Consider the following 15629-nt stretch of genomic DNA (forward strand, 5'->3'; position numbering starts at 1 on the left):
ACTTACCTGCTAACACTCTTACCCTGGACCGTTTTGCTCCAGCCACTGTGGGCTCCTCTCTATTCCTCCAACATATCAGAAACACTCCTGCCTCAGGGCCTTCACACCCGATGTTTCTCTGCTTGGAAATTTTACTTTCAAATATCTACATGGCTCACTCCCTCCCTCACCTCCTTTTAGGTCTTTATTCAAAAGTCATCTTCTCAGAGTTTTCCCTGGCTGCCTGTCCAAAATTATAACCCACCGTCTTTCCAACATTTCCTCTTTTCTACTTTATTTTTCTGCTTAGCATACCCTGAGTTCATTACTTCCCTTTTTTATTGTCTGTCTCTCCCACTAGACTGTAAGTTCCATGTTAGCATTCTGTTCAATCATTCATTTATGTGACTTTGTGCAAAAAGAAAAGGAAAAACTCAACTTCTTTGAACCAGAGTTTCCTCATCGTTCTCCAGCATAGTCCCACAGTAATGGCCAGCACACAGTAGGAGCTTAATAAGTGATCATTGAATTGAAGACTCATCTAAAAGAGCTTTGAAAATTATGACCTTTGAAGCATGAAAAAGGAGGAGAAGAGCAGAAGAAGGGGTAAAGGAGGGTGAAGATGTGAAGAAAGGAGAGATGAGAATCATATCAGAGATCCCAGTTCACAGGGATATGGAAAAAAGAATCAGGTAGCAAGAGGAAAACGGAAAGGAAGTCAGTGCAGTTGAAAATCCTGGGAAAGAAAAGGAAGCAAAGGAAGGAAGGACTGTTCTTTGCTGTTCCTGAGATTTAGCTACAATTTTATCATATGGATTAATATATAATTCATTGATCCCCAGTCTTCCCGCAATGCAAGGACCACGGAATTCCACATGTTCAGGTCCAATCAGCTGAAACCTCTGGAGCCATAAGGAGTTTTTAGCAGGCTGGAGGCAGCTTGTCTCCCATACCTGATGTGCTCCCTGAGGCCTCAGAAGGCGACATTTCCCCAAGCAGTTGGGGGGTGGGGAAGGGGGGGTCTTCTAGGATTTTCACTTTTCACTCATGGGAGCCTTTTCTTCTCTGGCACCCCTGCCTTGCAAGACCTAATTTGAATGTAAGGTAAGTTTTGCTATAAGCGGCATCAAAGGTCTGTGCTGAGGAAAACAGCATTCACTCTGCAACTTTCTTGGGATTCTTATTTAGCAAGAGCCTCTTCATCCCAAGGATTTAAAGCAGGATGGCAACTATAACCCATGAATCAAACAAGGCTCCCTAGTTTAGAGCAACCTGTATTTGCATAACAATTTAGCAGATCCAAACAGCAGGGCAAGGTCAGGTGAAATAAATCACCAAAGTCAGGGTTGTCTGGAAGTGGGATTGGAGTTCAGAATTGCAGATGCCCAGTGCTGCTCTGCCCCGTGGAAGTCTCTCCCAACTCCTTCTAAATGACACTGTGGCATAAAATAAAATAAATCCACTGATTGTGTGGAAACCACAGACCTGCTCTTAACCTTCTTCTTTCCTTCTAATTCCAGATCAGCCAGATCATGGAGGAAAAGGGAAACCGGCCCACTGACAACACAGTATAACCATACAAATGAGAGTACTTACTAGAAGCAGTGATCTGGGGGACTTTTGGTCCAAAATAGGAACTGCTGTTGATTGTGTTTGAAACTTTAAAAGTACTTTGATTCTCAAATTTCCTGTACAAATAATTGCTTCGAATTGACTTTTTTTTTTTAATTCTGAGAACCTGAAAACCCTGAGATTCTTTAAAAAAAAAAAAAAAAAAAAAAAAAAAATGCCAACCCCCGCACACTGGAGAGAAGGAAGCAGAGTAGATTAAATGTGTAAATGATTCTGGCTTTAATACCTTTTAAAGCGACACATCGAAGAGAAGTTCATTAAAGTCCCAGCTTCCCCAAACCTCCCCAGTGAGTCACTGGATCTCAGATTCCTCACGCGCGACTAGGAATTCAGAATTCTCCGCAGCTCAGCGTCTTCGCCCTCTCAGGTCGCAGGGAACTTCGCAAACCACGGCTCCCAGGCTCCCAGCCTGGGAGGAGAGAGGGCTTTCCGGGGCGCGGGATGCGCCACGCGGGAACCTCGCCATCTGTGGGCTTTTAGCGCAGCCAAGCGACCGGCCGGCGCCAGGGCTCGGCAGCGGGGAGGCGCCGGCCGAGGCGGGGAGAACTTTGGCGCTGCGAGCGGAACCACCCTTTGCTGGCCAGTCGCGTCGCTCCTCCTCGAGTGGCGGCGACGGGTGGGCGGAAAGAGAACCGAGGAAAGGAAGAGAGGAAGTAGCCAGGGAAGAAGGAAAATGAAGCCAGCGCTGGGGGGGCCCGCGAAAGGGTGGCCGACGGCGGAGCAGGGCGCATTCGGCTGCTGCTTTCCCGCACCCCGGGCGTGAACGCCCTCTCCGACGCGGCCGCGAGGAAATAAGCGGGTTTCGTCTAGGCGGAAAAGGAAGGGAAGAGGATCCCAAGTGAGCGCGTTGTCTCCTCCGTCGCCGCTGCCCCTTTGGAACTCCGGCTGCTCCTCAGTCCAGCCGCGCCCCAGCCCCCGGGCCGGACGCAGTGCCCGAGGCGCCCTGCAGATGGGGCGGGCAGGGGACAGGCGCCCACGCCGCGGGTGACAGGCGCCGGCCTGCCCGCCTGCCCGACTCCGCGCAGGAACCGGGCGGGCAGAGGATGCGAGGCGGAGGGACCTCGAAGCGGGATCGGAGACTGCCCAGGGCGCGCTAAGGCTCCCACTTGGATGGCCGGGAGAGCGCTCCAGGTCTTGGGACCACTTCTCGGCTCCAAGTGAGCTGCGCGCGGGACCTGGGGGCGGAGACCCCCAGGCGGCGGCTGCCGAGGGGCAAGCCGGGCGCAGGAGGGGGCGCGCTTTCTCCCTGCGGGTCTCAGTAATGAGGAGACTGAGTTTGTGGTGGCTGCTGAGCAGAGTCTGTCTGCTGCTGCCGCCACCTTGCGCACTGGTGCTGGCCGGGGTGCCCGGCTCCTCCTCACACCCGCAGCCCTGCCAGATCCTCAAGCGCATCGGGCACGCGGTGAGGGTGGGCGCGGTGCACCTGCAGCCCTGGACCCCGGGCCCTCGCGCGGGCAGCCGCGCTCCGGACCGCAGGCGGGCAAGCGCCCAGCGGGATGAGCCGGGACCAGGGACTCGGCGGCCCCCGGCGCCGTCGCCGGGCGCACGCTGGTTGGGGAGCGCCCTGCATGGCCGCGGGCTGCCGGGCGCCGGGAAGACTGGGGAGGGCGATGGGGCCGAGACCCTTTGGCCTCGCGACGCCCTCCTCTTCGCGGTGGACAACCTGAACCGCATGGACGGGCTGCTGCCCTACAACCTGTCTTTGGAAGTAGTGATGGCCATCGAGGCGGGCCTGGGAGATCTGCCGCTCTTGCCCTTCTCCTCCCCTAGCTCGCCGTGGAGCAGTGACCCATTCTCCTTTCTGCAGAGCGTGTGCCACACCGTGGTGGTGCAAGGAGTATCGGCGCTGCTCGCCTTCCCCCAGAGCCAGGGGGAGATGCTGGAGCTGGACTTGGTCAGCTCCGTTCTGCACATTCCAGTGATCAGCATCGTGCGCCGCGAGTTTCCGCGGGAGAGTCAGGTGAGCGGGTGGCGCGGGGAGCCGAGGCGCGCGGCGCTGGGGCCAGGACCCAGCAGGGGGGAGCAGGGGGGCCGAGTGAAGTTCGGGGGAACTTGGAGCTTTACAACTTTGGTATTGTTCAAAGATCAGACCACATCCATATGTGGGAGGTAGGAGGACCTCAGGGGAAGTAAAAAACAAAAACAAACCATAAAACAAACAAGAAAACATTTTAACCGCAGCAGGAAGCAAAATGTGACGTGGGGATCACGGAAGGGAAGAAGGAAGTAGAGAGAATAAGTGAAAAATCTGCACTATTTGACCAGCTGGGAGAAATCTAGGGGAAGTCCCCAAACTAGCGGAAGTGCGGTTTCCGGATCTTGGAGCGTGGGTGGCCCCGCGCGGGGCAGGTGTGGGGTTGGGGAGCAGGATCCCTGATTCTTTTTGACCTTACGCTCCTTTGAGGAGCCCTGAGAACCTCTGGACAGCCTCTGCTCTTTGTCTTCTTTAGAAGGTGTGCCTGAGCCCAGGGCTATGATGTAAGAGGAGAGCACATCTCTCTGACTTCCTCTAAGTAAATAGAAAATCTTTTATTAGTACGGAAGCTATAAAGAAGGGCGTTTAATTCGCCTTTGGTCTTGGAATGCGTTAAAAATTCCATCTGATAGCATTAAAAATGGATTGGGGAACTTTGGGGCGGGGGTGGGGTGGGGGGAAGGATTGTTTCTTTGTCCCACCTCCTCTGTATGCTATGGGCCCAGAAGATGGTTTGCAGTTGCTGTATTCGGGCCAGTTCTGCTCCTAATATCTATGAATAAAAGAAGAGGAACCTAATGATTTAGTGTTTTAAAAGCTAAACAAATCTGGATGTATTTTCAATGAAAGCTATTTGTGAACTTTATTGGCAAGCAATGATGAGATAAATATTTAAGCAAAAAACAGAATCCTACTAGCAATAGGCATTTTCTGCATTTTATGGAGTTATCATAATATGAAGCATTATTTTGCCTTGCACAAAGTATTTTTGAAGCAAATAGGTAATTAGCATTGGCCCATTTCAAAGATTGAGAAACTAAGGTAAGTCCTGGGGCTTGATCAGCATTGGTCAGTGTACTAAGGAGAGACCAGACTGGAGGATTTTCACTGTATTCCCGTAGCCAGATAAATATTTCTAAACTCTCTTCTTTTGATATATAGACAGAGATAAAAACTGAAATGAATAAGGGCAATATATAAGTGAAAAGTTTGATAGAATCTATGCATAAAATATCAAGGGAGTACTGAAGATTTCTTTTTCTAGAAAGATGAATCTTACCTCTTTAATCTTAGCAAGGATGGGTACAAGCTACTTTCAGCAGTTGCCCGGAAGATCCCTATTTAATGCTAAGCTGGAGAGATTTGATCTGCAGAGTTCAGGCTAATTAACTTTTATCTAAAATATTTCCGTCACCTGAATCTGAATGACTGTAGGCAGCAGATGGAGAAGGCATGGAAAACACAGGTGCACAATGCTGCCAATGACCAAAGTGTTATAAACATGAAATTACATCCATAGGGTGCATCACTATTAATATATATGCAGAATGAGATATAATAAAATGCAGGAATCAGCATCGCTTGCCCCTCATCACTGCTTCTTTATTACCTAATACTTCATAAGTTGCCAATAATAGTCACAGTCTCCAGACTCCTTTCCATTTGTAGATTGTTTGGCAGGAGTCTTAAATGGCAAGAATTTTCCCACAATTATTGTTCCTTGCTTAGAAGGGAAATTGTCTGTGTGCTGTGATGGATGTATGCAGTATATATAGCATGTCACCACAAGGGGCCAGAGAAGTCATGAAGCAACATCTAGAAGCAGTTGACTTCACAGCTTTAAGATCACTGGGGGAGCAAATTCCTCCAGAGACAACCCTTACAAGCTGACAATAACATAAAGACTCCACCAAGCACATTTACTTCTGTATTTCAATTCAGAAATGTATTTTAAGTCCCTGTTGTCATTGTCATTTTCAGGGTACACATCTTGAAAGAGAGAGATTAGTATATTAGCTCAGATCTACTTTGCCCAACTGAGGGCATTTTCTTTCCTCTCCCTTTGTATTTTAGATTCAAACATATCTAACTTGTCTTGCTTTTAGTACATCATCTAAATGTCACTCTATAATATTCTATGTTAAGAATGCCCCAGATCAATGCCGAGTCACTGTAATATGTAATTATGGTGATATGGCCATAATCTGCTTTCAGTAAAAATAGAAACTGTTCTTTCTCTTGCTTCTTCTAAGCAGATCTTTATGTGATACCTGATGTGATTTTTTTTTTTTTTTTAACTTTCTAAGTATAAAAGGATATCAGTCATTCCACACATTAAATAAACTTAACCACTTAACTGGCTACATTTAGCCAATGTCCTCCTTGGAGTCTACTAACCAATGACCTAATTTTTTTATTGTGCCAATGCCTAATGAAGGATTCTAGAAGAAAGTAGACTTGTTCACACAATCAAGTAACGTAAAATTGGGTCTCATTCAGAAAAATCAAAATTGCTTTTAGAGCAGGAGCAGCAACAGTTGTTTTCTCTCACTTTCTTTTGGGCTGCTGATTGCTTCCATATGAAGCCTTTCATTAGTAAGTAATGGTTTTCATAACATCTTGCCACATGTCTTAGATAGGAGATACCATTAAGATGATCAAACCATAGAGAAAAGCCTAGCAGTTTTATTTTAATGTGCTGTTAATTCAAAATATAGGATCATAGAAACACATTTGGAAAGAACCAAATTCCTTCGGATAGGGAAATCCATGAAAAGTCAGTTTATTCACTTTGGAAACAATACACAAATTATCACTCTATTACAAAAGTTAGATGTAACACCATTAAACATAGAATGGAGTCAAAGAGCACCTCTATCCAAAAATTTCTAACTTCACTACCACACTCAAACCCCACTTGAGGCTAACCCATTTTATTAAAATGTACATTTTCTTAGTCCTAAATTCTGCTCTCATGAACTTCAAATTATAATGCCACATACAAACCCAGTTCCATTTACATTTAAACTAGTTAAATGTACAGTTGTTCCTTCTTTCTCCTCCCCTCCCCATACTACTTTTTCTTTTAGGGGTTTTGTGTAGTTTCTCCAAAATTAACTCCTTAAAATTGACCTGCTGAAATAGTGACAAATAAGTATTTTTTTTTCTAAACTTTATAGCTCATATTAATTCCATATTGATTCTATTCACCATGGTAAAGAGAGTAATACAGCTGTTTTAGATCCAAACCCATGCAACTCATAAGTTGAAAAAGGAACATTTTCAACTCTCATTGAATGTTCCAACAACTTCGCCTGTCTCACAAGGCATCTATGCTAACTAAATATGATATGTTTATTCCCATGCAAATATCAGTGTTTTATGTGGTCCATTTTCTCTAACAATATAGGGCTAAGGACCAAAACCTATTTACCAGAGTTTGACTGTCGCAGCATCTCTTTTGTATGCTACAGGGGACAAGACAATGACACTGCTACAGGAGGTGCCTCAGGAGGGGACAAGTAAAGGACGTTTATTTTTAAAACATCTGCTCTCTACTGTGTTGGCTTTCCTTGACTTGCTCTATGCAAATCACGGCTCTCTCTCTCCTCTGGGGGAAACGCATTCTTCTGCAATTCATGATGAATGGCTGGTGGTAGCTTCTAATCATTGCTGGCTTGAAGATAAATGATTCCAAATCAAATTTCAAATGATGCAAAACTTTTCTTAACAGTGATCTTTTACAGGTTTCTCTTGAAAAGTTGAGTCCCGGGGTTAATTTGAAAGTTTTATTTTTTTTATTCAGAAATTTATTAACAGTATTTATTTATTTTCCTAGATAGAGGAGGTTAGCAGACACCATTTATTGGGTAGTCTCTCTCACCCACTTTTCCTTGTGCCTGCCCACAGACTAGTCATTTAATCCATAGAAAATATATTTGCTCTTGATCATTCTTGACCATATGTCTTGGAGTTAACTTATGATTGAATCAGCTGAGTAAAGTATCTGAGTCATCTGAAGACCAATTGCAGTGACTAATTCCTTAATGTTTTATCTTCTGGTGTTGCAGAAGGCACCATGGATTTGGGGCCATTGGATTTTATTTCATGTGTCGCCCTAGCCAAATCCCAACCACTTTGGATAAAAGAGCACAATTTATAGGAAAGCATGTGAAATAGTAGTCAAAAGTCCCCCAGTCCGCCTCTGCCTCTTAGTGCCTCTGTTATCTTGGACAAGTGACTCTATCTCTGAGCTTCTATGCTTATCAGTCAAGAGAGAATAACTTATCTGATAGAGTTGTTTTGAGAATCAAATGAGAAAGTGAAAGTACACTGGAAAAATTGTAATGTTAACCAAATAATCAGTGGACAGTTGTGGGACATCATCTAACAAGAATCCTCAAAGTCCTAACTCTCCACTAATTCTCCTTTGGTGGTTAATGAAAATGAGATGTGATTCACCACGTAATGTATCTCCAGTGGCATGTACTAAAGGCAATTCTTTACCTATGGTAGATCTAACACAGCTTCTAGAGCCTTAAGTACTGCTGTAGAAACATCAGTAAGATGCTCAAGGCATTGGAAAAATGTTGGTCACTCACATTAGTCATAGTTTTTTGCTCCTTTGGCTAAATTTCACTTGATCATTCATGAGATTCTGGCTACACAGTCTACCTCCCCACACTTGCCAACTATGTCACCAAGCACACTGCTTGGCCCTCTGACATTTTTTTTTTTCTCACACCAAGCCTTTCTTGATGAAGCAAGCAGTGTGCTGAGTCATACCACCACAAGCCCCTTAGCTCATTGAGGACAGACAACAGTTTGCAAATCAGCTCCTTTGTGTTCTGCTGTCCTAGAAAACTGCGTGTGGCTCTCATGGTACAAGGTATTGTATGTTTCAGTGGTATCACTGAATATTGAGATGAGAAATCTCATTGTGTTTTTCCTGCTTACTGTAGCTACTCCTGCTCACATACACAAAAGAGGAGACAGAGTAAAAGCACCAGAAATGTGATGCTGAATCTATAAAACTAGGCGAGAGAGAAGAAAGTGCATCTCTTAGCATTTGCCACATTACTTTTTGAGTGAATACATGAATAACAAAATAATGGAAATCTTTAAGCCAACTCAGTTCGCTTTCTCTGATCTTTCCCTTCTGGGATGATGGGAGAAAAGAAAATTAGGGGAAAAAAGGGTGAGCAAGAAGCAAGTCAGCTTGCTCCCCCTCCCTCCCTTTCCCCCAGCTGGATGCCTCAGCCAAATTCCCACGTCTCATTCCACATGTGTAAGATTTGGGCCCTTTCAGAGCAGACTGTCAGCTGTGTTTGAGGAAGCAGATGAATCACACTGACCTAGGGTTGGTATTGTGTCACAGGAGTAAGCCCTGGCTCTTAAAGTCTGGGATCTGATCTGGGCTGGTCTAGTGATGGTGTACAAGGGTTCAAGTGGGAGGAAATTAAGCAGGGCTACTTCCTCTCCAGTCAGACCGAATGATGCCTCATCATTATGCATTTGAGACATAGATTTAGTAAAAATTTTAATCATGTGCATTTTTGTTGAATTTATATTTTCAAACCCTCTTTTCAAATCCTCCTAACAGCTCTGTGAGGTAGGTAACAAGGTATGGACAATGTATAGAGAAGTAGAAAGAGCCACACATTGTAGAAAGTGAGAAGTCAAAGAAGAACAAAAACTCACAGCTCCTCCAGAATTTCAGTTGTATGTCAGCCAACAACCCCAAACAGGCCTGATTCATCACTGCTTTTGTATATTCTCAGAGAAAATAGAAAGAGAGAAATATCTACTTCCACTTTTGATTTTTTAAAGGCAATATAACACGCTAATGTCTAATAATGGGAACTGAATTAAATGAATCATCATATATCTGTACAATGACTATGTACCCATTCAAAATGAAAAAATATTTATTGACATGGAGAAGTAAGGAAAAAATTTACAAGCGTGTAAAATGTGCTCTTGTTTCCATGAAAAATAAAGTCTGGAAATTTATTTATAAAATGTTAACAATGTAACTAGATGGTAGGAGTCCAGATTTTTTCCCCTTTCCTTACTTCTGTTCTTCCAAAATAAGTATGCTTTACCTGTATAACTAAAAACCACAGAAGAAAAAAGATAAATTACTTTCACATTTCCTCACTTATGCTTTCCGTACTTCAGTATGAAAACATAGATGTCTTTATTGTAGAGTACGTTTAACTGCATCAAAGTTCTTTCACATCTAACTTTTCATTTTGTCCCCACAATTACTTTGTGAGGTGAACAGAACAAATATTATTACCTCAGTATTACTAATGATAAACATTGAGGCAATGATATAGATGAAAACAATGTAAGTTAGGAGTTAACGGAATATTTCTTGAGCAGCACAGACCTTTGTTTGATTCTTAGCTCCACAACATTCTAGACATCTAATCTTGGGAAACGTGCCTGATGGCTTCACGCCTCAATTTCTTGATCCTTAAAACATGACTATCTTATAAAGTTATGGTGGGGACTGCATCATGAATGCAAAGTATGCATTTGCTTATGATGATAATGATTATTGTTTTAGCACCAAGTATTGACATGGCAGGATTAACAAAAAATAATTAATAAAAATGAATCAGGATGAGAACTTAAGTATTCTGGTTTGCTCTCCAGAGTACTTTTGCATGCATTTCCAATATGTTTATAACATTCAGACCTTTGAGGTCTAGCTCCAGTGAAATAACCCTGAGAAAGTAAAGAAATCTGCTGCTTGGGAACCCTGCTTAGAGTTCCACTTTGCTCAAGTGCACCCTCTCTTTACATGCTGTTAAGTTGGTCATCAGTGGAGTGAACTTTGAGGTCCAATTTCAGCAACTTGCTCCTTTGTATGGGTACAGGAGGCCTGAAACTCAAGAAAGATTTTGTGGTTGTATTAAGCTATATTAGAGACCAGTTCTCAAGTCTTGCATTTCCTAATTCTAAACCCTGACACCTTCCATCTGAGCAAATAAAAAAAGGAAGTGGCAGAAGAGATGGGCCCAGAGGTGTGGGTCCGTGGAAAAGCTATGATAGTTATATAAAGGCCTCCAAAGTTCTCCATGTCCCAATCCCTGGGACCTGTGACTGGTACTTTATATGGCAGCAGGGCTTTGCAGACTTTGCAGTGATTGAGAACCTGGAGATGAGGAGAGTATCTTGGATTACACAGGTGGGCTACATTAATCGCAGCAGTCTTATGAGGATGCAGGAGGCTCAGAGTTGGAGTCAAAGTGGATGTGATGACAGAAGCAGAGATTAAAAGGGTGCACTTTGAAGATGGAGGAAGGGGCCATGAGGCAAGGAAGACAGGTGGTCATTAGAAGCTGCAAAAGGGAAGGATCGTTTCTCCCCTCAGAGCCCTGCCATCACCTTGAATAAATTCAACTAAAGTCCAGTGAAACTAATTTCTAACTTCTGACCTCCAGAACTGCAAGAGAATACATTTGCTTTGTTTGAAGCCACTAAGTTTGTGGTAATTTGTTATATCAGCAGCAGGAGACTGACACAGTTGTCCACACAGCCTTATACATGAACGAGGCAGAAAAGAGGTAGAGGGTGGCCTGAGCAGCTTACTTGGGGAGGCAGGTTCTGGTTCGGTGTACACATTTTGTCACTAGAGCAAAAGAAGAAATTCCAAGAGACGTGAAGATTGGAAGACAATCAGTAGTAGCCATGTTTTAGGCTTCTTGGGGGGCAAGGAGGTTGCTAGAAAGGGCTGAGTCTAACTTGACATGGATTGGAGGTTTGAAAGTTTTCCCATTTTCATACAGGCTTTATCTGTACTCGTGGAACTGACTTGTGGTTTACTTCACCCAAAGTTTAAGGGATAGTAGCAGTGCTTTATTAGGGCTTATGGAAAAGAGCCACCCATAAAGCAAACTCTTTTTTTTTCTGTCTCATTGGATCTTAACTATATTGAAACGTTTGATGAACAAAACTTTGAAGGATTTTTAAAAAATGCATATTTCTCTCCTGATTATAAGATGAATGCATATGCACTACTGCCTCAAAAGGTGTCCACAGACAACCTTGAATAACATTTTGTTGTATTTTATTCTCTCAAGGATAATGGTCTAAAATTCTAGAACCGAGGGGTATGATTAAGGAAAGCCTTGTCTCTTGAAGTGTGCATTGGCTTCAAATAAGGGAGGGAGACGTGAAAGAAAATCAATTTTTCAAACAAAAATTGCTGAAAACTCAGAGTTGGCATGGCTTTTCTGAAGCTTGGGCATTTTGAGGTGATGGCATTTCAATATTTAAAAAGTGGGATTTTCCTTTGTATTTGCAATCTAGCTTTACATTTTCATCACTCTGCAAGAGGCTGAGTATGTAGTTCCAGACGACAACTAAGCCTGGATCTTTCAGTAACTAACTCACAATGGCTTAGAAATGAGTTGTCATTATTCTCCCCTCAGGTAGAGGTGGTCGTTAGCCGGAAGTCTCATTACCAAACATTTGGATGGCTATAGAACTCTGCATGCAATCTATTAGCATTTTTTTTTTTTTGTATTGAAGTCTTCAACTGGACGCCACACAAAAGTTGGGTTAATACTCTCCAGATTAAAAATAAAACAGTTTTATTTCCATAAACAAAGTTAGGTAGATGCTCAGCATGGCTTTATGTAACAGAGTCACAGTCTGACTCAGCTGTAGAATTCTATTTATTCAGCCCCAACCAGAGGTACTTCAACAGGAATTTCATTAAACAAAGAATTTGCTTCAATATTGTGAATTTAATACGTACAGGCATATATACAGATACAGACACATGCAGCTTTTATTGTGTTGGTGCCTTCAGAGGAGTTAATTTGAGTTACATCACACATTGTATTAAACACAAAGCAATGCTCCGGCGTGTCCCTAAAAATGAGCAGCTGCACACCTTACTTGATCCAGCGTGCCTTCACATGGTTGCAGGCACAGAGAACCATCTGGTGGTCACTGATGGTGGAAATTGCAGCATCCTAAGACTCCAACCTCACAAGACAGGAAAGGGCTCCAAGCAGCTTTTAACCCATTTCCTGGTCTTTTTTTTTTCTTTTTTAATTAAAAAAAAAAAAAAAAAACAGTTTTATTGAGATATATTCACATACCATGCAGTCCATCCAAAGTGTACAATCCATAGCTCGCAGTATAATCACAGTTTTGTATTCATCACTACAGTCAATTTTAGTAATTTCATTACTCCAAAAAGAAAAACACCATACCTCTTATACCCCCTTATTACTGACTATTAGCATTGGTGTGGTACCTGTGTAACAACCAAGGAAAGAATATTACAATATTTCTGTTAACTATAGTACATAGTTTCCATTAGGTGTATTTTTCCCATATACCACCCTATTGTTAACACCTTGAAATAGCAATGCATAATTGTTCTAGTTCATGGAAGGACATTCTTATATTTGTGCTGTTAACCACAGTCATAGTCCGGAACAGAGTTCACTGTGTTATACAGTCCCATGCTTTATCCTCTAGCTTTCCTTCTAGTGACATTCACAACCCTAAACTTCCCCTTTCGACCACACTCACTCAACCACATAATTCAGGGATATTAATTTCACTCTCAATTATGTGCTACCTTCACCTCTAACTCTGTGGGAAATCTCGGCTATTCCCTCAAAGAGAAGATCTTCTTCTGCCTTCTACTAAGATTCAACAACTTCTCCTCTCTCATAGATTGTGTCCAGAGAGGTGGGGAGAAAAACATGAATGACTCTTACCAGCTTTAGAGATGTAGAGTGGATGATTTTTTTTAGTAGCTGTGTTTTACTGTGTCTGTGGTTCATAATTCAGCATGAAAAGATGCAGCCATTTTTATTCTGTTAAGCATATAATTTATTCCTTTATTTCTGATTATAAAAAATTTATGTCCCTTGTGGATCATTCTGAAAGATAATAAAATGATGAAGAATAATATAAAAATCACCCATAAATCCACCACCCAGAGTCCTAGACATATGTGTGTGTTGTAAAATTGGGGCCATGCTATTTTACAGATTTTCTTTTCAACTTATCAACACATTGGAAACACCTTCCTGTATTTCCCATTAATTTTTGTCTGCGTTAATTTTAATCCTTTGAATGGATTGTTTCATAATTTGTTTAATTAACTCCTCATTGTTTGAATTCAGATTTTTCCTCCTAAAAATATATAAATAATCCTACTACTAATGGGACTTTAACCAGACTCCTTCGCCTTAACATTCTGGACCACCCTGAACTTGAGTCCTGTGGTAACCACCAGGGCTTTCCTCCTTTTTGTCTTCTGCTCTTTCATTATATTTTTCTGATTGTGCTTCTTGTCTTTGTTCCTTTGTAGTAACAATCATAATGCTGTGCTGTCCAGTATAATAGCCAGTAGCTACATATAGCTATTTAACTTTGAATTAATTGCAATTATATAAAATTAAAAATTCAGTTCCTCAGGCACACTAACCACGCTTCAATTGCTCAATGGCCACAGGGTGGGTCCTGGACAGCACAGGTGGGTATGGACAGCACAAGTAGATAGCAGACAGCATAGGTGGGGAATGGACAGCACAGGTGGATAGCGGACAGCACAGGGACAGAACCAGAACACCCCCAATTCAGTACAGAAATTCTGTTGGACAGTGCTGTGAAGGAGCATGCAGTTGCAAGGAGCAGAAACACAGTCAACGAAGCTCATAAATGGGGGTTTGTGGTGAAATCCTACAGGGACATGACAAGAATAGAAAAGCAGGAGGTATGGCTGGGCTGCACCACTGGGAAGTTTGGGGGCAGCTCTCCTATTGTCTCCTTTCCTCTGGGACTCAGTGGTTGTTCCATCTGCTTCCCACTTCTCATCTGTTCCATCTTCCTCCCTGGCTCCCAGCGTCTTCCTCCCTGCCGTAACTTCTAGACACAGGTGCCTCTGACTTACCATTTCAGGACTTGGCCTCAACTCTGTGTGACTTTACAACTCTATGTAACCAGCACTACCTGTCTGTGTTTCTTATTCAGTTCAAATTCTCTGGACATCTGAATGACCCAACCCAACATGGAGATTGGCTCCCTGTAATCCCCAACCCCCAATCCGGTTATTGTCCTCCCTTAAGCCAATCAGCAATTTCCAGATTCCTGAGATCTGTACTTAATATAAGCCCTGGATTCAGCAGTAAATAAAACAATAAAGCTTCAGCTTTCAAAGAATTTATATTCTAGTAGGGAAGCAGACAATAAGTAAGACATGTAAAAAATTAATGTGTAATATGCTATTACCAGGTAAAGGAAAGTACAGTGGAGAAATATAAAGCAGTTTAGAGGATTAGCGTGGCTATGGTTGGTCAAGTAAAGTCTCTCTTAGGAACAACATTTGAGCAGAGAATTTAGTAAGGAATGAGCCATGCAAGCATCCAAGGACAGAGCTTTACAAGGGAAAAAAAGTGCAAAGACCCAGAGATGGGAATGAGCACAGCAATAAATACTTGTTGAATAAATGAATGAATGCAAGGCCAGTACTATCCTTAACAGATTGGTTAAGTGGTAGAATTTCAAAGAGGGAGGTATAAATAGTGAAGTAATAACCAGCTCTAATACAGCCCTACTTCTGGACATGTCCCAAATTTAGACTCCTGAATTTGTCCCTTTGCATGTGGCAAGACCAGGAATTTCTAACTGTTATCTCCAGTTAGATCTCTCAATGTCACTTTAAACTCAAAATATTTAAACTTCAGTTCATCAACTTTCTTCTAAGATGGTGTCCCCTCTCACCTCTAAAAAGATCTCTCATAACATCTTTGACTTCTCTCCTTTCTTCTAATTCAGTTCTGTTGCCTTCCTTGGTGTATTTTTTTATATATTCCTTCTTATTTTCCCCAAACATTTCCTCCTCTTACCGATATTGCTCTATATCTCTAGTAGAAGAGACAGCTTCTATATCTCTAGTCTCTTTCCTCCAACCATTCTGCAGCTGCTGCTAGATAAATCTTCCTAAAGCAACTTTTGTTCTTTTATTCATTCTTTCTTTCATTCAGTGAACACTTATCAACTG

At 42.5% G+C, this 15629-nt stretch overlaps 1 protein-coding gene across 1 annotated transcript in view; it reads left to right on the forward strand.

Moving 5' to 3' along the window:
• The first annotated feature begins 2321 nt into the window (after positions 1 to 2321).
• GRIN3A (glutamate ionotropic receptor NMDA type subunit 3A) overlaps positions 2322 to 15629 on the forward strand; it is a 173624-nt gene continuing 160316 nt past the window's right edge. Inside the window, exon 1 of the mRNA XM_037798455.1 lies at positions 2322 to 3571. Coding sequence (XP_037654383.1) covers positions 2873 to 3571 — 699 coding nt within the window. The 5' untranslated portion in view covers positions 2322 to 2872. The remainder of the gene's footprint in view (positions 3572 to 15629) is intronic.

This window comes from Choloepus didactylus, chromosome 10 (genome assembly GCF_015220235.1).
Source record: "Choloepus didactylus isolate mChoDid1 chromosome 10, mChoDid1.pri, whole genome shotgun sequence".
NCBI classification, from domain to species: Eukaryota; Metazoa; Chordata; class Mammalia; order Pilosa; family Megalonychidae; genus Choloepus; species Choloepus didactylus.